The following is a 25,606-nucleotide window of genomic DNA, read 5'->3' as shown; positions in this document are numbered from 1 at the left end:
AGATGTTTACACTGTCTTTCTGGCTGAAATAGCCAAGAAACAAAGCAGGATTCAAAGAGCACTCAGGTTGTCAAATATTTTTCTCCGAGGAACGTCTGTGAGCTTTCCAAGCGTTTCACTATTTTTGAAATCATTCATTCACCCCCTCATTTATTCATCCCACAAAGATTTTTATAAGTGGCTAAGGGTTGGGATTACAAAGCTTATTAAAACAGGGTACTTGCTTCCCACACCATTATGGATGAAATGGGAAATGAATATGTTCAAAGTAGGATTTAGCTTTTGAAGAAAGCAGTGTTGCAAAGTGTGAAGAGCTCACAGTCTGACATGATGGTGGGTTGGCCTCTGACATGTGGGGGTCCCCTCAGCATGGGGACAGCACCTGAACGTGTGCTTCGTGACTTACATAGTTAATCCGGAAGTGTCTGCGGGCCCAGTCCTCCCGCTCTTCCTCCGAGATCATCTCCACGGTGATGTCTCCATAAGCTATGGGCTCTTCCGTGAACGGCCAGTAATGGTCGCATTTCACCTGAGGAGACAATGGCACAACCTTTCAAAACAAACAGGTGATAGAAGAAAGAGCCAGTGCTCACTTAGGAAAAACAGAAGTCCTTGTCTCTGAAAAACCGTGTCGTACTATTGTGAGGATGAAAATGGAGCAAGTGGAAGTCTCTGGTACACAGTAAGCACTCAAGCCATGGCCACAGCTGGTATGGGTTGTGCTGTTCCAGTGGGGACAGCCCCACCCAGGCACTTACCCTTCTTTTCTCATTACACTGCGTGAGCATGACAATGATCTGGGACTTCTGTTGTAGAACCATCTTCCAAAAGTCATTTCTGGTCTCAGGCAGTGGCCCCTGTGTGGCAATATACTCCTGGGACGAGTTGTATCCCTGAAGGATGAAGTGACACATTTGTCACCTAAGGGACCACTCTCAACACCAAACCCTGCTCCCCACAAAGGAGGAAAACCTAAGAATTTACTGGGGATCAGTCTGGCAAAGGATCACACAGCCTGGATCGTGTTCTCTCCCTTTTTCATCAAAGAGGTGATCAGAGTAACGGACCTGCTCAGGTCTGTGTGATTGGAAGCCTTGTTCTCACACCTCTTTTACGAGAACAGTCACTGTTTTTAAAGCACAGGGGCTCAGGGGGGAGCCCTTGGAGTTGAGTTGCCGAAATTGAAGTTTATACATGAGAAAGGTGATTTAGGGTGATTATTTACTTTCACTTTCACCAGATCTTTACTGAGAAAGCCAAACATTACTCATCTATAGGCTCCCCCACCATTCATTATTCTGAAGAGGAATAATGGGAACTGTTCCTGAGAGCTGGGGGTCCAGGTGGAGAATGGCTCTCTTTACAACAATTGGATGCTTCCCTGAATAGTCCCCTTCTTGCTGAGTTAGAATCGGGATGCCTGATTTTAAAACATTTTTGTATTTTATTTTATTTATGGTCTTTTACTTACAGGAATGTAGTTGGCATTGATATAGTCTGTGCCTTCCTCTTCATTCATGGAGACTAATCTCACACGGCTAAAGTCATCTGTAAAGAACAACAAGAAGAGAGATTAAAAATGGGAGCAGAAAGAATTGTCTTGACCTTCTCTATCCAAATAGCAAGTCCGATCAGCCCGTGACAGGATAGGTCGAGTTTAATTTACCCTGATATTTCAACCACACCTCAGTCTTAGTTTCTTGTTTAAGTATAGAAACACACCTCAATCAGTGTTTCCTCTCCATCAGCTCCCCTGTCCTTGTCTCTGGGCTGTGGGGACATTATGCAGGATCGTTAGAGGAACTAAAATATCAGGGAGGTTGTATGGAAGGCTAGAGGATGTAACCTGAATCCATGATTCCCATGTCACTCAGCACATCCAGAAAATCTACTACCTTTCGGAAACCTAGGCGTTGCTCGGACTTTGTGTAAACAGACTTCAGATGAGAAGAGTACATTCTGGAATGTGCACAGATGTAAAGTGTTATAATGTGACACTGTGCAATTTCATCAAGAAGACTGATTAAGGAGAGAGTTCTCCTTCTAGAGCTTTTTCAGCTCTCCTCCTCCCCGGTCTCCATTTTTCCCAGCACTACCCCCTGCCCCCACCTCTAGCCAGTGTGGCAGAGAAGAAAGTTAAATCTACATAGTGAAGTATTTTATTTGTCCAGTAAGTGCTTCGTATTACTTTTTTTCTCTAATGTTGCTTTTATTACAAAATGTTAAGCAACAAGAAAACCTGCCGGAAGGAAGAAAGAGGAGGCATTTTAGTACATTGGTCTCCTTCCCTTGTCAGGGAGTTGACTGAAAATAGTTTATGATAGCTCAGATTATCTTATCCTAATTTGGCTAAGATTTCTGATCTCCAAAGAACCAAATGGTCAGTCTTTCCTGATCATCAGACACAATTCAGTTGAAAGCAAAGAAATTCAATATTCCTACATAGGATGGGATCTAGCAACATCAAAGCACAAATGGGACCAATGCAGTCACAGAGATGGCCTAGAGGATCTCGAGGGCAGCTGGGCTTAGTCAGAGATTGCTGAAAGTGATGAATCTGCAGTAACAGTCGGTCAGCCTTTGAGAGACATGAATAGGAGAGGGTCTAGTGACAATCTTACACGGTAGGATGTTTGTGTAACGATTTTTACATCGGTTCAGCGGAAGGTCTGCTGCAAAGTGCGGAATATCCAGTCCAATCAATTTCAACTCCTGCAAATGACAGAGAACAGAGTTGAGATTTCGGTATTTGGTGTGGATTGGATTATCGTTCACACTGGATTATTCCTCACTCCCCGTCTGTAATAGAATCATCACACCCCCTCTTCCACGCGAGGTTCCAGTTACTCCCTCTTGGGACAGAGTGCACTTCTCCACTCCACTGTTCTCAGCTTGTTTTGGCCAATAAACCTGGGTAGGGATCATTCTGATCAGAAGCTTTAAGTGTACTTGCTCAGCTGGGTTTTCCCTCCTGTGCGACTACCATCTGTCGTGAAAAGGACATGCCCAGGGAAGCTGCTGGCCCCAGAACGAGGAGAGGCTTGCAGCAGACCTGGTTCTGTCCTACAGACCCTTGAGGGACGAAAAGAAAGAAATGTTGTTGTGGATCCCTGAGATTTTGAGATTTACCCTATAGGATGTTTCCATAGCTTTATTGCAGGAATAGGGTTAATAAAATACGTAAATATTCTGAATCGCTCAGTGATCACATGGAAAAGGTAAGAATTGTTTCAAAAACTTGAAAACCGAGACATATTTCAGAGCTTTGGAGGTATATATTTACCGAAATGTACACACTATGTGTAAACCTTTCTGTTCTATGGGGAAATGTAGGTATTTCTCCTACAGGCAATAGCCTTAGAGAAAGTAGTAAAAGAATGAGTAACAAGTAGGGAGTATTCCTCATGTTATAAGAAGTAAGACCTACAGGCACTAAGTATCTGGAAATAAATCGGACAGTAAGAATGAATCAGTAGTGGATAGGCAAAGCTTTCAGTGAAAATAGGAACAACCAAGTACGTGCCTTTAAGTACATATCTACACTCCTATAAATCCTATAATCAAAATGTGCATTGGTAGGGCAACTTTTGTATAAACAGACAACCATCACACTTCAACAAGATTATGTTACAGGCTAGGGGAGCCTCTAAGCATTCATCTCATGTGTCTTATTGGAAACAAGCAGTTATGGTCAGGCCACCTGGATTTCCCAGGAGTTGTTGTTCATACTGTGGTTGGTGTGAATAGCTCCCTGGAGTTGGGCAGTGCACAACCAGTGCAGCAGATCTGGTTATGTTTCTGTACAAAGTTCAGGGAGCTATTAGCGAATGGCATATACAACCATCTAGAAATGGAATGATGTAGATAGTATGCACCTCTCTGTGAGCCTACTAATGGAGGCAGTAGAGAAACCATTTGCTATAATTTTTTTTTTCACTCAGGATGTTAATGTTGCACACACGGTTTACTCTTCACAATTCCTTCCAATTTTTACTCCAGTGAATCAGGAGTGAGAATACATATCTGGGGGAAGAGCTTGGGAGCGTCTTTGAAAGACTTCTGAAGGGGGTTGGGGACATTGGTGATGTTCTGAGAGACTGAAGAGGCATATCTCTTTCATGGCTCTTCTGTCTTGATTTGAATGTTCTTTGCAAAGCATATACTTTAAAGAGACCAAGTTCTTGGGTCTTTTGCTGCATCCACATAGAAGTTCCTTGTCAGCTTACTGGGATGCAAACTGCAGTCCACACAGATGGACCGACCTGAATCACTCAGCTCTCTCTCCTCCCTTCATTCTGCAACACTTTGGGCCTTTTAAGATCATGAAATCCCAAGCTCTGGGGTCCAAGTTGAAGCCAACTTTAAAGAGAGGCTCTGCTGACTTTGATCCTCAATTCACAAAGGGAGTTTTTCTGTCTCAGGCAAAATCCTTGCTTGCTAAAGGCCTTTAACCAGAAGCATGTCACTGTTACTTTATAAGTGGTCTTTCCATTTTAAAGGGTTTTCAAAGACTGACTATATTCTTTTAAGTAACAAAATTTATTTTTAGCAAACTCCAACCGAATCAGTGTTATGTTTAGGTTGGTTCTTTGGCAGCTAGAAGCTAATTTAAATGATGCTTCCATTGCTTAAAATCTTTTGGAAGTCTACCTCCTTTAGAGAGTATCTTTAGAGATAGTTGGTCAAAACATCTGGCTTCTTTTGGTGTACCACTCATAAAACGTAGGGTCTTGGAAAAGTAGCTCAACACTTGGTAACATCAGTTTAGTTATCTGTAAGATAAGGCTAACAACTTTCCATCCCTCAGTCCGGTAGAGTGACTCTCCAGGGGAACAATGAAACGCAACGCATGTGAATACAGCATTCCTGATAACGGAGGGGAGATGCTTCTGTTCAGATTCTTTGTTTTGCTTTGCCCGGACGTGTAACTTCTCCCTCCTCTGCCATTTGCACTAACAGACCCACAACCTTCTCCTCAAGTCCCCTGCTTTGAAGACAGACTGATGAGCCACAGGAAGAGGCCTCGGTGACGAAAGAAAAGTGTGGAAACAGATTGGAGCTGGGAGCGGGAGCACATATGGAAGCCGACTAACTGATAGAACTTTAATTGTGTGTTGCCTCCCTGCTGTAAGTGCCCTAAGCTGGTAAGAGAGGTTTAATTGGCTCAACACTGTAAATGTAAATTGCCTCTGAATCGAGGCAGAACAGGAACGGCGGGGGTGCACAAAATGCTTCCCGATCTTTTGTAATTTAGCCTGTCACTAAGTGGAAAATCAAATACTAAGTTTCCCGGTTCAGTAGCTTTGCAGTTATTCTCTTTCCAACCATATGGAAGCTCCGGAGGCTTTAATCTTCATAAAGGCAAAGGACGACGTGATGGCCTGAAACCGACATAAATCATTTTTGAATTTTCATTTGCCAGTTTGGTTTCTGTTATGATTTATGATGGTGTGTTTCTTCCCGGGGGCCACGGAGTCATCCACAGTGGGTAGAGTGGTGGCTCCCCAAAAGATGCATCCACACGCCAACCCCCAGAACCTGTGAATGTGGTCTTATTAAAGAAGAGGCTTTGCAGGTGCAGTTAAGTTAGGGATCATAAGACAAGATTATTCTGCATTATCTGGGTGGGCCCTGTATCCCAGAGAGAAGGCCATACAAAGGCAGAGACATAGGTTGGAGACATGCAGCTGTAAGCCAAGGAGCGCCTGGAGCCTCCAGAAGCCAGAGAAAGCAAAGAAGGATTTTCCCCTAGAGCCTTCAAAGGACACATGGCCCTGATAACACTTTGATTTTGGACTTCCGGCCTCTAGAACTCTGAGAGAACAAACTCTGTTGCTTTAAGTGACCAAGACTGTGGTAATTTGTTACGGCAGCCCTGAGAAACTACTACAGTCCCCAAAGCCCAATAGCAGTCTATGTTGGGTTGGCAGTCTACTTTGATTTTGGACTTCCAGCCTCTAGAATTCTGAGAAAACAAATTCTGTTGTTTTAAGTGACCAAGACTGTGGTAATTTGCTATGGCAGCCCTGAGGAACTACTACAGTCCCCAAAGCCCAGTGATAGTCTATGACCCCGGGGTTAGTTGAGGACAGCAAAGCACAAACATATGCATTGTGTTAGTCCGGTCCAGCTGCCCGCAAAGTACCATAGACTGGGTGGTTTAAATAATGGACATGTATTCCTCACAGTTCTGGAGGCTGAGCAGGCTAATATCAAGGTGCTGACAAGGTAGTTTTCATTCTGGGGCTTTTCATGACTTGCGTGTGACTACCGTCTCACTGTGCACTCGTGTGACCTTTCTTGCCTAACCCTACTTACCTTCCCAAGCTTCCATCTTGTCCACATATCAATTTTGGGAGGACACAGGCAGCTCGTAACCTGCGCAGTCACCTTCCAAGAGGACCGCAAACTCTATTCCGGCTGTAGAGTCTGTAAGAGTGTCAGCAGGGTCTAAGTATTTGGGACCGCTTGGACCACAGAGTCAGGTGAGTTTGATTACTGGACTACGGAACAAGTGGGGAGACACAACGTCACTGGTGGTGTTGACAGTGGTGGAGCCATCTGTGGCAGATGCAAGGCTTGGTGGAACTGGGCACGTTCTGGCTGGTTTTCAGGTAAATGCAAAAGGAGCCAGGATTTAGAATGAGGTGTTTAGTGAGGCTCTGTATTCATTTCTGAGGGCTGCCGTAAGAAAGTACCACAAGCTGAGTGGCTCAGAGCAACAGAAATTGTCTTATAGTTCTGGAAGCTGTATGTCTGCAGTCAAGGTGTTAGCAGGGACTTCTGACGTCTGTCATTTATGGAGGAATATTAGGGCATCCTTCCCGTCTCTTCTTAGTGTCTGATGGTTTGCTGGTAACCTTTGATATTCCTTCACTTGCCACCCTATAACTCCAGTCGCTGCCTTTGTCACCACATGGTGTTCTCCCTATTTGTCTCTGTGTCTTCACACAGCTCTGTTTCCATAGGGACACCAGTCTGACTTGGAGCCCACACTGCTCCAGCATGACTTCATCTTAACTAATTACATCTGTAATGACCCTGTTTCCAAATAAGGTCATATTCGGAGGTACTGAGTGCTTAGTGCTTCAACATATCTTTGGGGGACACAATTCAACCCAGGACTGATACTCTAAAGGAAGAATGGGGCACAGTAGAAATGGATGTGTTGGGGAGGTGATGGAAGACTGGAGGAGAAGGACGCCAAGTTCAGGGAAGTCTGGCAGAGCCCTGGGCACTAGGATGGGATTTAGGGGTCATGCTCCAGCTGCTGGATAGATTGCTAGTATAGGCACCTGGAAATAGAAGATTAGAAACAAGAGGAGGGAAGATTAGAAAGATTGAAAGATTAGAAGATTAGAAATAAGAGGAGGGAAGACTCAGGTCTGGGAACCAAGCAAAGACCCCTGGAGTAAGAGAGTTCAAGGTGACTTATTTTAATGGCTGCACGTAGGTCTCCAGTGAATTGGCCTGGAACACAAGTAAGAAGAGCTGCCACTGGGAGCTACCAGCAGAAATCCTGGCTCATCCATCATGAACAATGTGGCAAGGAGTGCAGTTTGTTTTGGCCTTTGGAACCACGTTTCTGAACAAAGATGGCGAGGGCTTTTGCTAGCATCCTGATTAAACAAATACAAAACACAGATATTAATGGCAGAATGAGCAATATATGGTAGGTCTCATGGGCTCTCCAACTTCAAGCTCTAAATTCTGGCTCTTCAAAACCCTTCCGTATGAGATATACGGAAGGAGGAATGGAACCTAATCCCTGAGTCCCAAGCCTCCTTAAGAAAAGATGCACATTTTCATCAGAAGGATAATCAATCTTCCCAGCAGTTCCAAAATCAGATGCAGAGTGAAAAAGGAATGCATTTAGTGAGTGCACATTAGCAAGTCATATAGCTTCATGTATGACTTATAGCTGTATTGGTTATATATGCAAATCCAGACATTCATTTCAATTAGCATAATGCTTATAAATGATGTAATTTCTCAGTATGAGTGTGATCTTTCAACGTCAGTATCCAAATGAATACAAGTATTAAACATTCATACAAACAGAACAAATAACTGTTCAGCTACTGAATTTAGCTAAACCAGCTGATTGGGCCATTTTCATACCCTCCTGGGTTCTTATTAGAGCAGGAAACCTTTTTTTTTTTCCTTCTTAAGTTTTGATTAATTACCAATTTCAGGAAAATTTGATGGCTGCCATGTGAAAGGTCTGACATACATCATAAAATCAGGTGTGGGTATGAGTCTTTGAAAACAGATGAGGGTACCCAGACATGGAACCTGAGGGGTCAGCAGCAGGGTGGGGTGGAGGCTGGCGGTGCCTGAGAGCTGGTGAATGAAAAAGGAAGTGAGTCAGGCCCATGGGTCACTGCTTGGGCAAATATTAGCTCAAATATCACTGCCTGAGCCTGTGACTTAAAGCCGACTTCTGGAGAATAATTTGTATTTCCTCACCAGAACAGGGACACACTATCAGGACTTGGCACCAATCAAGTTACATATAGGATCAACAATGTATTAAGAACAACGATATATGGAGAAAAGCTTCGGAGAAAATAAAGATACCAAACAGTCCTTCAAATCATGGTGTGTTGGGTAACTTCAGGTGTCAGCTTGGCCAGGCTAGACAGTGCTTGGTCAGACATCAGTCTAGATGTTGTGGGAAGGGTTTTTTTGTTTGTTTGTTTGTTTGTTTATTTGTTTGTTTTAAGATGTAATTAACATTTAAATCTGTAGGCTTTGAGAAAGCAGATTACTCTCCATAACATGGGTGGGCCTCATCCATCAGGTGAAGACCCTAAGAGAAATGACTGAGGTGCCTTGAGGAGGAGGAAATTCTGCCTCCTGCTTGCTTCTGGATTGAGCAGCAACATCAGTGCTTCCCTGGGTCCACACCCTGCCCTGTGGTTTTCAGACTTGTGAGCTTCCACACTGTTGTGAGCCTGTTCCTTAAAATAAGACTGTCTCTTTATCTATATTTCTTCTATTATATTATTGTATATAGGATATACATACTATAATACATAAGGATTCTCAATTGTATAAGAAGTATATAATGTAATGAACTTATGGATGAATTAACTTATTGTATTATATTAGTGTTTATATATGTATAAATGTATATATTTCCTATTGGTCTGTTTCTCTCGAGAACTCTAATACGCTTGAGTTAGAAAGCTTGGATGTGCCCTCCTCCCACACTTAGCCCAGTGTCTGTGAATGGAATACTACTTGCCTGGGACAATTCTTTATCGTGCAGGACTGTCCCACTCATCGCAGAGCATTTTTCCATCCTTGTCCCTTTCTCCATTGAATACCACTAGTAGCTTTTTCCCAAGGCATTATGAAAACCAAAAATACTCGCATACACTCCAAACTCTCCCTAAGGGGCTGCCTGGTACTGGCCCAGTTGAGAATCACTGATTTAGTTCAGACTTCTCATTGAATGGATGAACAAATTGAGGAGCTGAGAAATTGTGACTTTTTTTTTCAATATTAATAGCTAAACAGTCATGAGAACTAAGGGGTTTGGATTCCCACTTTAGTACATTCTTACCTCCTTTATAATTCTTACAGAATAAGCCTGAATGTGTTCATTTATATATTGAATGTATAAAAACTCTCAGCACGGTATAAATTAAGCATTTAGCACATAGAATTTATTATTCTACTTTTCACATTTTTGAAACATCTGAAGCTAGGAGGTAATCATTAATTGCTTGATTCTCCAGTGTCCTTTCTTTTTGGGGGAATAGTGTTCCCCACTGGTTTAGCTAAGTGGTTCCAGTAAGAGCTGTCCCGTTCCTACGTGACTCTACCCTCTCAGGCTGCAATTGGCTTGAGTGGACGTCACAACCAAGGCCAGCCCATCAGTTATTCTCTCCTGTTAATTTTTAAACTCTGAATAAGGAGAGTCAACAGTTCCTTTGGAAACTCTTGGATGTGATGCCCAGGGGTTGTGGGTGGTTGTTTTCCACTGTGAGAAAGAGGTTGGTTTGCAGTAAAAGTATGAGAGGTCAAGACAGAGAAAGAAGCAGAAATGAGAAAGCGGGGGTGGTCTCTGCAGGGGTGGGGCCCTTTGGTTCCAATCATTTCTAAGACTGAGCTGCTCCCTTTCCTCCCTGGAGTCTGAATGGTGTGTCATTCACAACTAAAATCATCTTTTCTTTTTACCAGAAAATGACTCACTGAATTTTCTTTATGATGATGCACTAGAGAAGCCCAGCAATAATCACACTGGGGCTTGATGGCATAACTGGGAGGGACTCCTAATCCTCCCAGTGAGGGCAGTGATGTTAGCTATGTCACCAAGGTGACATCATTGTGTAGGGAAGAGAGTTGGAGGCTTCAATGAATTTGAAAGTGTACATCCATCACAATTTTCATCACCATTATCAGAATCATCCAGACCTCTATTTTTTTTTCCTGAGTTTAGCATATGTGTCCTTATAGAAAGTTTCCTTTCTTTCTGAAATCCCATCCTTGCCATAGATGTCCAGTTCACACCAAAGTTCTTTGTATTCTTTGAGATACAGCATTTGGTGTGACATCTACAACTTCTTGCATACTTGCGTGCAACAGGTGACTGAGCTGGGCTCTGTGTGGAATTTCTGATCACACAGGTGGGTAGTATTAGGGGGTTTTGTATTTGATCATGGGTGAAGTTCTTCTCATCCTTATATTCCCTCTTAGGATATCCACACAAGGACTCCTGCTGCTTCTTGCAGACCTAAGATATCCCCAGCTGATGAGGGACTTGGCAGATTGACTGATTGACTGTTTGTTCAGCCCACTACCCACATTTGTTCTCTCTTCTCCTCCAGTGGTGCCACCCTAGCCTGACGTGCAAAGGGTGCACGTCCTCACTCTGCACCAGCCAATGAGACACCACCATGATGCCCATGATGAACATATTGCAAGCCCAGCGAGCTGGGAAATGACACCAGTCCCCATATGCCAAGACCCATGCCTCATCTACCACAGAAGGTAGGACATACTTGATCTACTCACCTCAAACTGAAGAGAAAATTTATAGTCAGAGTCTTTGGCCATATCCTTGATGTAGGCGTCAAAGTCATCCAGTTGAACTGGGCTTTACCAAACACAAAGAAATATATGTTTTAAAAATCTGGTTGGCAGTTATCTCTACTGTTAAATGTCATACTTTTCAAACATGAATGATTTTCTTAGAGAAAAAAGCATTTTACTTGCTCTTTTGTTGTTAAAGTAATCAGTTCCTAGTATGTTGTGATTAAAAAGAGGACTTATATATTATACTCTCTTGAGATGGGAAAGAGCTCTAGATTTTCAATCGGCTCTAACTCCAGCAATAAAATATTATATATATGGGATGCCTTGGTGGCTCCGTCAGTTCAGCGTCTGCCTTTGGCTCAGGCCATGATCTGGGAGCCCTGGGATCAAGTTCTTCCTTGCTCAGCAGGGAGCCTGCTTCTCCCTCTGCCTGCTCTGCCTGCCACTCCCGCTGCTGTATTCTTTCTCTCTCTGACAAATAAATAAATAAAATCTTTAAAAAATTATATATATATGCATGCTTACAAACATACATGTATATATGTTGTTTCTAGAAAATTCTGATTGATGGGAAATCACAAAGATTAGAGTCTGGGGAACTGTTTGAGATATGGTTTTATTTTACTTACTGTGTAATCATGGAAAATTGAATCTTGTGAGATTCAACGTTCTCCTCTATAAAATACTATGGTCATACTTACCTTCCAACATTGACACACAGTATATTAAAGAACCTTAGAAATTTAAACAGCTTTACAAGTATAGGCTCTGTACTGCTAGCTACACTGTCTTCTCAGGGCAGAGCAGGGTCAATGCAATGAAGCACATATCCAGAAAGCTTCTAGAGCCTCATTCTTTGAGAGCCATGTTTAGAGGCTTGTGTGTCTATAAAAGTATCAAAAAGGGTCAAAGGTATAATCAAGTAATGCGTCTGAGCTTATGTGTCTGTATCTCTAGCCGAAGTTCTCACCTCTTTCCTTCTTCTTTTTGTGAATAAGAATTATATTTTATTTCCTACAGTTTTCCGTAGCTGCTTATCTTTCCCGGATTTTACCTACACCAACCTGCTCTCTAAGCATCACACGATGCTGAGCTCTGGCAACTAGTCCAAGCCTTTCCACTTTGGCAGGATCCACGCAGAGACCTTTCCCTTAGTCTTACTGCAAATTTCTCCACTGTATCCTCTACCTGTGGCCTTATGTCCTATTAGCAAATGCATAGTATTATGAATAGCTGTTTGTTTAAAGTTGTTGATTAACCAATATGACAGATTATGTTAAGATTTTAGTAGATTTTAAAGATTTTTATTTATTTATTTATTTGACAGACAGAGATCACAAGTAGGCAGAGAGGCACGCAGAGAGAGAAAGGAGGAAGCAGACTCCCTGCTGAGCAGGGAGCTGATGCGAGGCTTGATCCTAGGACCCTGGGATCATGACCTGAGCTGAAGGCAGAGGCTTTAACCCACTGAGCCACCCAGGCGCCCAAGATTTTAGTAGATTTTAAAAGGCATTACACCTCCCAGATTACACTTGAATTTTAACTGTTTCACTTAATAGCATTAATGACTTGGTTCCATAAAACACACCCCAGAGCATACATATTCGCATATGTTTTATTGCTCGGTTGATCCCTGAAGTAGACAACTGAAGACAAGTGATCCCTGAAGCAACATCAGCCCCATGCTTCAAGTGGGACAGCCAAGGCTAAGTGAATAAAGTGAGTAGTTCAAGATCACATGGCTCCTCAGCAGTGGAATGCTGACCAGCTCCGCAGGAGAATGTTTCTGGTTAAAGGACATCCCCACGTCAAATTTGCCACCTTCCAAGAGAATGACTAAAGGTGGAGCTCCAGTCCTAGAATGAATTCCCTTAGACCTGCCCTCTCTGGCTGTTGTCTTTGAGCAGTGCATTGACCTTAAGGTTGGGTTTAACGATTCTAGCTTTCATCCCGTTACCAGGAGAATGGAAGCACAAATAGGGAAGGCAATCTGAGAAAATATTTACGGGTTAGAAAAAGCAAAAGGAAAAGAGAGACAGAGGAAGGGCCAGGAAACAATAGAATGAACATCAGGGAGAGGGGAAGTGGGAAGTATGGTAAAGAGGAGCAAAACAAGCTAGGAGGGAGGAGAGATCAGGAGGATAAAGATTTAGGGAGAAAAGGGAGAAGAGAAGGTAGAACAGAGGACTGGTAAAGTGAGAATAGTTAGAAACTGGAAAGGGGAGCTACAGGGACATGGTGGGGTAGGGATGGCTCTGGGAAGGGAAGAGAAAGGGTAAAGAGAAAACAAATAAAAATGTGGGGCAGGGGTTCCCCCTTTTATTTTGTGTGTTTTTTAAAAAAGATTTTATTTATTTATTTGACAGAGAGAGAAATCACAAGCAGGCAGAGAGGCAGGCAGAGAGAGAGGGGGAAGCAGGCTCCCCACTGAGCAGAGAGCCTGATGCCGGGGCTTGATCCCAGGACCCTGAGACCATGACCTGAGCTGAAGGCAGAGGCTTAACCCACTGAGCCATCCAGGTGCCCGGGGGTTCCCCTCTTTTAAAGGGGTTTTTAGAGAAGGCTTTTGGAGAAGGAGGGAGGACCAGAAAGAAAATGAGAAAAAGGAAGGAGGAAGCTGATTTGACATGACGTGATGTGATGTGATGTAACGTGATGTGGCTTGTGGGCAGGGTCAACCACAACTGTACTTTACCCAGACTTTTGTCCATGTCTTGCTTCCCGTCCTCCCTTCCAGGTCTTGGGAGGAGCAAGCCTGACAGAGTCTCCCATTTTGGTCCAGAGACCCTGTCTTCTAACATGCCTCTCCATCTCACTTAACAACCCAACCAAAAATTTTGGGCAACAAAGTCTTTCTGTTCCTGTCAAATCATTCTAGGTGACAACTAGGTGACACTAGCTCTCTTCTATTTTGGTTGATGTTGTCTCTCCTGCATCAGTTGATATATGCCAATGGAACACACACTGATTTGAAATAGATTTAGGAAAAAATTATTCTGTTATCTATCTGTACCTGAAAAAATCTTATGTCACTCAAGGCTAAATAGAAATATCTTGCATCGGGATGCCTGGGTGGCTCAGTTGGTTAAGCAGCTGCCTTCGGCTCAGGTCATGATCCCAGCGTCCTGGGATCGAGTCCCACATCGGGCTCCTTGCTTGGCGGGGAGCCTGCTTCTCCCTCTGCCTCTGCCTGCCATTCTGTCTGCCTGTGCTCGCTCTCTCTCCCTCTCTCTCTGACAAATAAATAAAATAAAAAAAAAAAATAAAAAAAAAAGAAATATCTTGCATCAACTTTTTTTTTTTATATACTCCACTAGCGTGAATGCCACAGATTTTTTTAAATTTAAAAAACATTTTTTTTAATGTTTAGTTAGTCACCATACGGTACATCATTGGTTTTTGATGTAGTGTTCCATGACTCATTATTTGCATATAATACCCAGTGCTGATTATAACACATGCCCTCCTTAATACCCATCACCCAGCTACCCTATCTGTCCCTTCACCTCCTCCCCTCTGAAATCCTCAGAATGTTTTCCAGAGTCCATAGTCTCTCATGGTTCTTCTCCCACTCTGATTCCCCCCACTTTAGTTTTCCCTTCCTTCCCTGAATGTCCTCCATGATAGTCCTTATGTTCCACATATGAGTGAAACCATATGGTAATTGTCTTTCTCTGCTTGTCTTATTTCACTCAGCATAATTCCCTCCAGTTCCAGTCATGTTGATGCCAATGGTGAGTATTCAACCTTTCTGACAGCTGAGAAATATTCTAGTGTATATATGGACCACATCGTCTTTATCCATTCATGTGCTGAAGGTCATCTTGGCTTCCTCTACAGTTTGGCTATTGTGGACATTGTTGCTATGAACATTGGGGTGCATGTGCCCCTTCTTTTCACTACATCTGTATCTTTGGGGTAAATACCCCCTAGTGCATTTGCTGGGTCATAGGATAGCTCTATTTTTAACTTTTTGAGGAAACGCTATACTGTTTTCAAAAGTGGCTATATCAGCTTGCCATTCCACCAACAGTATAAGAGAGTTCCTCTTTCTCCACATACTTGCCAATATTTGTTGTTTCCTGCCTTGTTAAATTTTGCCATGAATACCACAGATTTGACTGGAATCCCTAATTGCCTCCTATTAATTCATCAATATTTTATCCTAGGCAAATATCAAGGATAAACTCTAGGTATGGAAATGTTCCACTCTTTATATGCAGAGTTTTAACTAATGGCCTGGAGGTGACAATCTAATTAGACCTTTGAAATCAACTGATGGGTAATTTTTTGCTCCAGAATCTTAATTCTTATGACTTAGCAATTCAGTAGATAAGTGAAACCAAGGCTAGCTACAATAATTATTCTTTTCTATTTATTACAAAGACTTCCTGAGACAGCATTTCTCAAAGTACTGATTATAATATCAAATAGAGTAAAAGCCCTTCCCTGCACTAAGCACAGCATTTCAAGTATAAAATGGCAAAGATTTTGGTACAACTTTGATTTAGCGAACTATTAGAGGTTTTCTCGATTTAGAATGGCAGACCTCCTCCTACAAGACTTTTATAATTCCCAACAGTGCATTCTTTCTCAGTTTTCATATGATTACAATTTTCCTTATTCCTGACCTGTTTTCTGTGATACACTTTCTTAGTGGCCTCTGCCACCCATACAAGTAAACACCCCCACACGTAATGGTTTAGCTGTTGAAATATACACTTGCTTCTTTTAAATGTTTTCTTTCTTTAAGTAATCTCTATACGCAATGTGGGGCTTGAACTCACAACCCTGAGATCAAAGTCACATGCTTCTCCAACTGAGCCAGCCAGGGGCCCCTACATTTGCCTCTTTCTTTAACATCCCTCCTATTGGAAGACAAGCAATCATTTTGATTTGCGAAATGAAGATCATTGGGAAGAACTTTAAAATTTTTTCTAAAAAGAAACAGTAAGAAAAACTTACCATATTATATACTTCAAAGTTTCTAAGACTAATCTTTAATGTTTTCACCACAAAAAGAAACCGTAATTATGTGACAGGATGGAGGTGTTGGCTGAATGCTATGGTGGGACTCATACTGCCTTATATCGGTGTGTTAAATCAACACATGGCACACCTGAAACTTACACACTGTTCTAGGTCAGTTATATCTCAATAATAAAAAAGCAACTTACTTAGTCAGTTTCCTCTTCTTTAAACCATTTTTACTCCTGAGAATTAAAAAAAAAATAAGACAGCTTTATTTGGGCAAAAGAATCAATCGACATAATGATGAAACTTCAAGAGCTTTAACTTTACATCAGACACCTCACTTTTATTTAATTTTCACTAAACATACCTCCAGTTTGTTTAATTACTTTTCCTTAAATGAGAAGATGATAATAATTTTAGATTCACTTCTTAAACAGTCTATTAGATTACAGGAACATACTTGTACTTTACATTTTGGGTTTGCCAAATACTAAATTCTAGAAATAAAATCTCTTGCTACTAGGGGTTAAGTGGCTGAAGTATTTTATAAATAAATAGAAATATATGTTGCCTAAAAACTCAAAGATCTATAGGTGAGAAGGAAAGAATTGCGGAATAAAAGGGAGACCTACATGTCTGGGAAGGTGGACATGTTGGTTGTCAAAGACTCAAAGAACCTTTTCAGTATCTTCCCTGGGAATGTGACTTTGTGCTCTCCATGTTAGAATGTATCTTTTTTTAAAAAAAATTTTAAGATTTATTTATTTATTTGAGAGAGAGAGTGTGTGTGCGCAAGCAGGAGGGGCAGAGGGAGGGGCAGAGAAAATCTCAAGCAGATTCTGTGCTGAGCACAGAGGCTTATGTGGAGCTCGATCTCATGACTCTGAGATCATGATCTGAGTGGAAACCAAGAGCTGGATGCTTGACTAACAGCACCACCCAGGCACCCTGGCACGTATCATAGAATTCTATTATGGCATTGTTCTTACTCAATTTTGAGGTATTTTTTTAAGCTATCTGAAGAATTGTACCCATTACTTACTAGTTCTTAATTCATTGTTATTCTGTAAGCTCAAACATGGGCAATGTTAATGCATGCTTCGGTTAATTACATTTTTAGGGGGTATTTAGGGTAATCATTTTCAACCAATAAGAGATAACTGACCTAAGTTAGTGAATGAGAATATGGTCTCTGCTGAAACACTCCATTACTGTATTTTTATTGTTTTATATAAATGACAAATATTGATATGATTATGAGTAACAGTTTTTACAAATAGTTTCCTAAGGTCTTTAAGTATTGATAGAAGCACTCAAACTTGCAGAAAATAAGCCATCTGTAGTAAATAACCAGTGTGATCTGAAGACTCTCATGTGCCAGAATATTTATTATATTAAAAATTGTGGGGGTGGTTAGGTGGCTCAGTTGGTTAAGGAACCTGACTCTTGATTTCAGCTCAGTTCATGATCTCAGGCTTGCAAGATTAAGCCCCGAGTCCGGCTCCCTGCTCAGCTCAGTCTGCTTGAGAATCTCTCTCTCCATCTCCCCCTCCCCCTGCTCATGCTCATTCTCTCTAAATAAATAAACAAAATCTTTAAAAAAATAAAAATTAGAATTGTGAATATCCGAGTACCTTCATTTCTAGAAAGTCTGTAGCACAATGGTCTGAGCACAACCTCTGTGCTCTTGTAGCGTGTTGTTCATGGACTGATTCTCCCAGGGTCTGTCAGTTGCTTCTGTGCTCCTTGCTACACAGTACTTCCCCCTTTCCCTGCCCCCCTACAAGAGCTGAGAGCAGGTAATAGGACACACTGTGGTGCTCAATAAGTGTTTCGTGAATTGGGTTGAAACAAAATACCTTTGCTGTGTTGCCCCCACAATTTTACTTAATGATTCAATGAGGAGTTTGATACTAGACTCGGGAAGTGGAACTGGTGGATGGATAGGAAGTTACAAAGGGCAGGGAATTTAGGGGAAATACCCATTTAGGCAAGTGGTGTTTCTGGTTCTCATTTCCTGGTTGCAGGCCGTTTTTATTTCTTCCTACTTCTGAGTGACAACAATCCATTCCATAGCTATTTGTTCTCCCTCATCTTCTGTCTTTCACGTTTGGGATATAGAGGGAACAGACATTCCATTTTTTATTTTGGCTCTCCCTCACCCCCTCAAATCACCACTGTGATGTTGGACAGAGTTGTATCATCTAGGCATTTGGGAACCTAAAAGAACAGCTTCTGAATAATTTCTACTCAGCTCTTGTGAGGGCAATGTGGTTAACTTTAGGAACCCCACATTCACTTTGTATCATGGGAGCTAAAGACTTTGGTGCTTTATGACAGAAGAATGTATGCTGAGATAACTAATGGTTTGGTGAAGTCAAACCAACATGTTTGGTGATTGGGAGTGGGAAAGAAAAAAACAAACCCCAAACCAAACTTTTCCTATCCAAACAGACTTTAAGGGAAACTGGGAAGAAACAAATGTATGTGGGAGAGTGACACTGAATAAATTCAGTGCTGAAATATTAAACTGCTACTATTCAACAGCTGTGTAGAAACCTGATTCCTGGAAGACAGTCACTTTTTTTCTTTCAAACTCATTCACTGATTGAATTTTACATAGAATGTAAAATTCTACCACATGTTTTCAATAACTTAATGCCAAAAGTGTATGTTTAAGTGTATGTCTTCATGATTTGAGTACAACCTTTATGTTCTGCTTAAATTTTGCAGAATTCCCAAAGATTCCAAATTCTCATATCCTTAGGCTGTGGGACAAGGACAGGACTGAATTATGAGACTCCACAACCATGGGGATGGAATTTTCCCAACTTTTCAATTGTTGTGCTAATTCTAAGACTTAAATTAGGGGACGATTCACTTTTAAACATGTAAATGAAGGTTTTGCCAGCCATTTGGACATCAGGACTTTATGGAAAGAGCTAGCGTGTGTGCCTGTTATCGTGAACATTTGAGGTGATGTTTAGGGTGTCATCTTGTGATTGCAAAAGATTTTTTGAGTCACTGATAACACGCGTAGACAAACAGCATACAGGCATACACGGTCGTGCACATCTGTTAATTTTCTCTTTTAGTTTTATCAGTTAGGGAAGGTTCAAAATCTTAATGATTAATTAATGATTAATTAATTAATTAATGATAATTAATGAAGGTTCAAAATCTTAATGACTGCAAGAAGTTAAGATGCGTAAGTCCTTCATGATTATGAGATATTGGAAAGCAGGACAGACAGGAATTCATTGTGAAGGGGAATACGAAAAGAGGCAATGGAAGAAGCATGGGATTTACAATGACTAAAAACAAACAAACAAAACCACCCTGAAACAACTCTAACTGTCCCCAGCTTCCCAAGTGCTACTTACTTTTTCATGAGCTAACTGGATATCAGCCCCAACTGTTAAAAAGGCGTTTAGAGTTATATCATTCTCTGAATAAACTATGCAATAACCAGAAGGAAAGCTGAGCAGTTTAAACTAAATGTTGCTTCACGGTTAAAATGACAACGGTGGCGGGTTTCGAGCAGGCAGATGGATACTTCAGCAGAGCAGGAGGTGACTATGGCATTAATAAAAAGAGTAGTAACAATGAATCCAGATAGAGCTGGTCCAAAAGAAATGGTTTTCTCTGACTATGAAACCCGAACTGAGATGAGGGTAGCCAAAAATCCTGGCAGAACACCATCTTAAGACTAAGCCACCTCGGGCACTGGTGACCAGCTCCGATTTTGCTATTACCCTGGGAGAAGATTCGAGCAACATGATGAGAGAGAAAGCGTCTCCTGATATCCACACGGACCACTCATCAGGAGGATTTAAAAAAATTAACGGGAACATCTATTCCCACAAAGTTGGCAGTTTAGAGAAGAAATCAGGCTATGTGTGAGGAAAGAGGTGGGTGGGTGACTCTGTTTCTAATGGATGTTAACAGACGAGGTGAAATATGAAGTAGACGCATCTGCAGGAGGTTTAAAAATGACTATGTAGGAAATGAAAGCAGGGGGAAACATCCATGTGTTACTACAAGAAGAGAAAAGTCGCCAACAGTAGGGACCTCAGGTAGCTTTGGGAGTGCTAAGCTAGCTGTACCTGAAAAAAAACAAAACAAAACAAGGATTGTGTATTTTCCTTTTGTTATATCTGACCTAGCACAAGCCTAGGGCTGACAACAGAGTTGATGTTTAGTGTGTTCTCATTGGTTTCTATGTGTATGCCTTACAGACAGTGACAGAAAGCCTGGGGCTCCATGTTTTGCTCTCTCTTCTCACCTGGAGATAACAATTTACAGTCTCAAGACCATTCTTCTAAAAATGACTGAAGGGTTTTTTTTTTTAAACAAACAAACAAACAAACAAACAAACAAACAAAAAGACTCTAAACAAAAAACAAACAAACACAACTAGTGAAGGGTTCCCCCCACTAAGTTGGGTCTCATGCTAGTTGATCAGTACTATAAATAGACCGTGAAGGGGTTGTTAAAATTTGAAGATGTGTGCATCAGGGAGACCTATTAAGAAAGACATGCAAAAAAAGCATAGGCCTGATATAAGGGTAGAAGCTACACTGTGGGAAAGTCAGAGAATTAAGCAGAAAAATTAATACAATAGTATATGCATCTTTCTTGTTTATGTTTGAACCAGAATCGTGGAGGGTACTTTAAGGGTATTGGGTACAAGTATTCCGATGATAGGTAGAATACTTGAGAATGATTAGTAGGTGTCAAGTGAAAAGTGATGCATATTTTGAAGGTCAAAATGGAATTTCAGCACTATTCGTACCTGAATACTATCTGATGTCAAATACTTAAAATGCCGTGTTGGCTATTGCAAAGCCCTATACTCAAAACTGTTATTAAAACCAACTTGGAGTAACAGCGAATGAGTCCTCATCATCTAGGACATTCTTCTGATTCCATTACTTAGCACATCAGTGTCTACCATGTTTCAACACCTTTCCTCTGTTCTCTCTTCAAAAAAAAAAAAAAAATCATAACAAAACAACCCCCCCACCATGCTGGTATTAATCTCTTTTGTGAGGAAGTCCTTTTTGGTATTTCTTCCATTGCAACTTGAAATCCTAACCTTACCGACTGTGTTTATTCTGTCTTTGGAGGAGCTGAGGAACATTTGATCAACTGCCTTTTGGAATAAATAACTCTATAGATTGCTTTTCATCTTTCACTCTCCCCCCACTCTCCCCACTCAGGCGCCATTTTTTCCAGTTCATGAGCTATTTTTTTTTTAAAGATTTTATTTATTTATTTGACAGACAGAGATCACAAGTAGGCAGAGAGGCAGGCAGAGAGAGAGGAGGAAGTAGACTCCCTGCTGAGCAGAGATCCCGATGTGGGGCTCGATCCCAGAACCTGAGATCATGACCTGAGCCAAAGGCAGAGGCTTTAACCCACTGAACCACCCAGGAGCCCCTCATGAGCTATTTTTATTGCTTTTTTCTAAGTCCTTCTGGATTTGTCCATATATCTGGATCTGTCTGTACATAATTTAGTATCTAAACACCTTGGATACTTCAGGACAATGATTTTTATTTTTGGTCAGGAAACTACTACCTTTTCTCCTGCGGCTCAGTAAAGGAAACAGTCCTTCTAGATATGTTAGTCCCAGATTTCGAAATTATTGTTATTAGATTTTATGCAAACTGAAAAGGATACTATTTGAGATTTGATTACTAAAATGATTTAAAAGTTAAGAAAAGGAGAATTTAAAGAAGCTGCTTTTTATGGAGAAAAGAATAGATTTTGCAGACACTGGGGATTGGAACCTGGATTCTCTATATAGTGGTATGATGTTAAGATAATCTCCTTAAGCCTCTATTTCCATGTGTCTAGGATGGGGCTGTGCAGAGTTGTGGGGACAATTAAATAAGATAATTAAATAATGAAGCTTTGCACTTAGTTGCTCAATATTCATTGAGTTAACATTACTATGAAAACATTTACACCGCAAACAAATAGTATTCTGCACTTCTCTACCTAAATGCATTTCTTCCGTTTTGGAAATACGAGGATCTCTAATGGATGGAGATGGTAAGGAAAATGGAAAGCATCATTTACAAAGATGAGAAGCCAATGCATTGACTGAATGAAGAAACAAATGACTAGCAATAAATGGAAGAAAAGCTTGCCAAGAACATCCCAAGAAGAAAATTTTAATTGGAAAAAGATTATAGTTAGTTAGCATGTTGGTACCATAAACTCTTTTAATCCATTTCAACACATGATTAATAATTTTAGATGCAGCCCAAACACATCAGATAATTAAAGAGAATTTTTCCTTTCAGTTTTACTTCTGGAGAGCTAACTTTATAGACTTTGTGTTATGTAAACAGTAAAAAAAAAAAAATCACTTACCAAGGATTAATATAAAATGCCAAAAGATAATCAGTCCAAAGACATGAGGGTAGCAGGGTTAAGAAAGCAAATATACTCCTACGCCTGTGAGCATTAATAGATATAACAGATGTAAAGATGAAAAAGTGGCAAGAGTTAGTAACATAAACTGTGAACAGATATCAGTAAATCACCTACCGGGATCAATTAAAATGACAAGCATCTTAATTACAATTAAATATTATTCCATCTGAAATGTGAGAGTTTACGTGCTCTCATATTGCCAACACCAGTTTTATTCACACACATCCATACGGTAATCAGATATATTCCTTTCAACTTATTTTGTGTCGATTACTCTGCTATTAAGTGATTACATTTTACATTCAGTTTAAAGAGGCTCTTAAATGCCTCATTAATTATCTCGTCTTATTCTTGGATATTGTTATCTCTGCCATGCTTGAACCTATTTTAAGGAACCATTATAGCATCATTTGATCACTAACAGAGGCTTGTGTGAGGAAATATCTACCAAAGCTCAATTTCCGCCTATGCTGATTCTAGGAAAGACCTCAAGCTTCTGGGGTGCATTCTTATAAAGTTGCACTCTCAGGTTGACTTTCTATATTACTTTTAGTTTAAGTAAATTCACCATCGCTGAAAAATAACTCTTAAAACAGAGCTATGGGAGGATGCTCAGATATCATTGATTCAAGACAAGTAGCTTATGAACCTGCCTGGTCCGTAATATGACTAATATTGAGCTGAGTGAGAGCAAGAGTATTTCGTCGTACTTTGTTTCTAATTCAGTCTACTGGTCTAAAGAGTGGGGTGTGAATGAAACTTCAGGTATTTAAACCATGTACAAAATAGAGCATTCATTAATGTTGATTTTAAAATAGCCTCTGTCTGAGTCTATAGCTACACTGGGAAGTAGGAGGAGAAATGCTGTCACTTTGTCACTTTAGTCACTACAAGTTTCACTGAGAAATCTATTCTGTCAGCCGGAACAGGCTGGTGCTGGCAAAACTGTGTTTGCCAAGAGCAGGGGGAGAGTTTTGTAGATTTTCTAGAAAGGTCCTGAAGTGAATTTTGCCTCAGCTCTCCCATAACTGGTGTCCCATATTCTATCAATTGGGACTGAGTGTTCAGTTAGTCAATACATAGACAGCTGTCCTGAGTCACAGGTATGATTGGGTAAATTTCTAGATGGGCTGTTCTTCCTTGCTTTGTGACTGGGCCTTTTTAAAGGGCGAACCAGACAAGGATCAGTGAATTAAGTTTCTTAAACTTGGCAAGACTGTTAATATATTTGAAGAAACCTAGAAAGAACTGTTTACTAACTTTTCACCATTGAGGGGTTATGAGTTTTCCTTCTTCACAATTGGATTAGTTGTAGTTAAATAGCAAAATTCCATTCAGGCTAAAATTTAAAAATAGTACAACATATTGTCTTATTAAAAAGAATCCTATTTCAAGTAGACTTTCCACTGCTAGATGCCCATTCAGGGAAGCAGAAGTTATATTACCATTAAAGCCCTCCCTTCTTCATGGATTCTGTAAAGTTTCTAGTCTCACCTATCTATTTCTTGAAGATCACCATTTTGGGGGATTAGGAAAACAAGAGAAAAAGAAAGACCATTTACCAAGGATTAACATGAAATGTATCCATTTAAATTAATATGCTTTGCATTGTGGCTTGCAGAAGAAACCAACCTGATCATGTAAGCAGTGCTGGCTTTATATTTAATGGTGACATCATTAATAGTTTTGTTGGGTACCCATTGCAGTGCACAGAGGATAGGATGGTTAAGTCTCACATATCAGTGTTAAGGTATAATATCAAGCAATTTAGTCTTCTGGTAATGCTTTCTTAATTCTCCAAATACCTCCTCCTTTTAGGTCCTTAATACTCACGCATGGGGAAAAAAATAAAATAAGGCCAGGTTTTCCATGGGACTTTACTGCCTTTGTTATTTATTTACCTGTAAGTGTAAGAGTCGAGAGCCCTGGACTGAATATGTCTCCTCAATTCTGAACAGAAGTGGGGGCTCATATTCTCAGGCACTGAAATGTCACTTGGAAATAGAGATGCTACCCTGTCTCCTGCTGCCTTGCTGGGGTCTGTGCTGTGCCTTTGTCACCACTTACTCCTTCAGTGTGACTCCTGCATTGAAGCCCTTCTTCAGCAAGGTTTGGGGCTACATCCATGCCTGTGTTAGTCCTTTGTTTAATATAGTGAATACTCAGCAGACTAAGACATTTTCTTTACCTCATAACATAGTAAACCTATACAAACTAATATATTCAGTGATGAAAATCTAACCTTGGAAGGCCCACTCTTTCCAAAGTTGTGAAAGCACAATCAGACAAAGCCATGTAACCCTCCAAAAGAGTAAAATAAAGTCTGGAGCACACACACAGCATAAATAAGCTATCTAGAGGCTTGTTCCAAAGTGGTGCTCACCAATTGTATGGAAGCTTTCCATCCCGCTCCAAAGACGCAAAATTGACAAAGGTTCCTGCTCCGCATTCCCTGTTCGAAAGGAACCACAAAATCAAGGTTACTGCTTGACAGAGCACTCTTTTACCTTGACATAAAAGAAAGCCTCTACTGGCTTATCATCACAGCATTAAATTATAAAAAATATAAGCTAATATAAATTCCATGTGTTCCTCTTTTGCATGCAATGTAAAATAGAAAGATAAAAAAGTTTTTCATAAGGTTGCACATGCCCTAATCACATTATTTGAAGCCAAGAGGATTTGGTTTACAATCCTTTCCAAAGGGCACTCGTGATCCTAACATAAATCTTTGAACTATTTGGGGTATAATATTTTTCACAAAGCCTCTGGCCTGAGGGTTTTCTGTTTTTAGCACATATTCTTTGTGGGTTTTTTTTTAAATTAATTTCTTATTTTTTCAGCATAACAGTATTCATTATTTTTTGCACCACGCCCAGTGCTCCATACAATCTGTGCCCTCTCCAATACCCACCACCTGGATCCCCCAACCTCCCACCCCCCGCCCCATTTTGATTTCTTCTCTAAAATGGTGGTGGATCAAATTGGTTTTTTTTTTTCCTCCAAAATGTTCCCCTCATGTCAGGATGCCCATGAGATACATCACTTGAGGTGAGAGGAGAAAGAGTGAGACATACTGAATCAGATTGGCTCACGCGGAGCCTCTTATCCAAAAGGTTGCTTATTAATCTGTCAGTAG

The 25,606-nt window shown here is 40.8% G+C and overlaps 1 protein-coding gene across 1 annotated transcript in view; it reads right to left on the bottom strand.

The window, feature by feature from the left end:
- Positions 1-25,606, bottom strand: part of LOC111142029 (protein tyrosine phosphatase, receptor type O) — a 242,659-nt gene that overhangs the window by 13,526 nt on the left and 203,527 nt on the right. The window contains 8 exon segments of the mRNA XM_022494949.1: positions 407-529; positions 759-893; positions 1,472-1,548; positions 2,622-2,712; positions 11,026-11,107; positions 16,224-16,259; positions 22,405-22,488; positions 24,851-24,919. Of these exon segments, the coding sequence (XP_022350657.1) occupies positions 407-529; positions 759-893; positions 1,472-1,548; positions 2,622-2,712; positions 11,026-11,107; positions 16,224-16,259; positions 22,405-22,488; positions 24,851-24,919 (697 nt within the window).

The sequence above is a fragment of the Enhydra lutris genome, unplaced genomic scaffold, assembly GCF_002288905.1.
Source record: "Enhydra lutris kenyoni isolate GAN:26980312 unplaced genomic scaffold, ASM228890v2 scaffoldscaffold7, whole genome shotgun sequence".
NCBI lineage: Eukaryota > Metazoa > Chordata > Mammalia > Carnivora > Mustelidae > Enhydra > Enhydra lutris.
The sequence above is the reverse complement of the archived record's forward strand: the minus strand, read 5'-3'. Positions and strand labels throughout refer to the sequence as shown.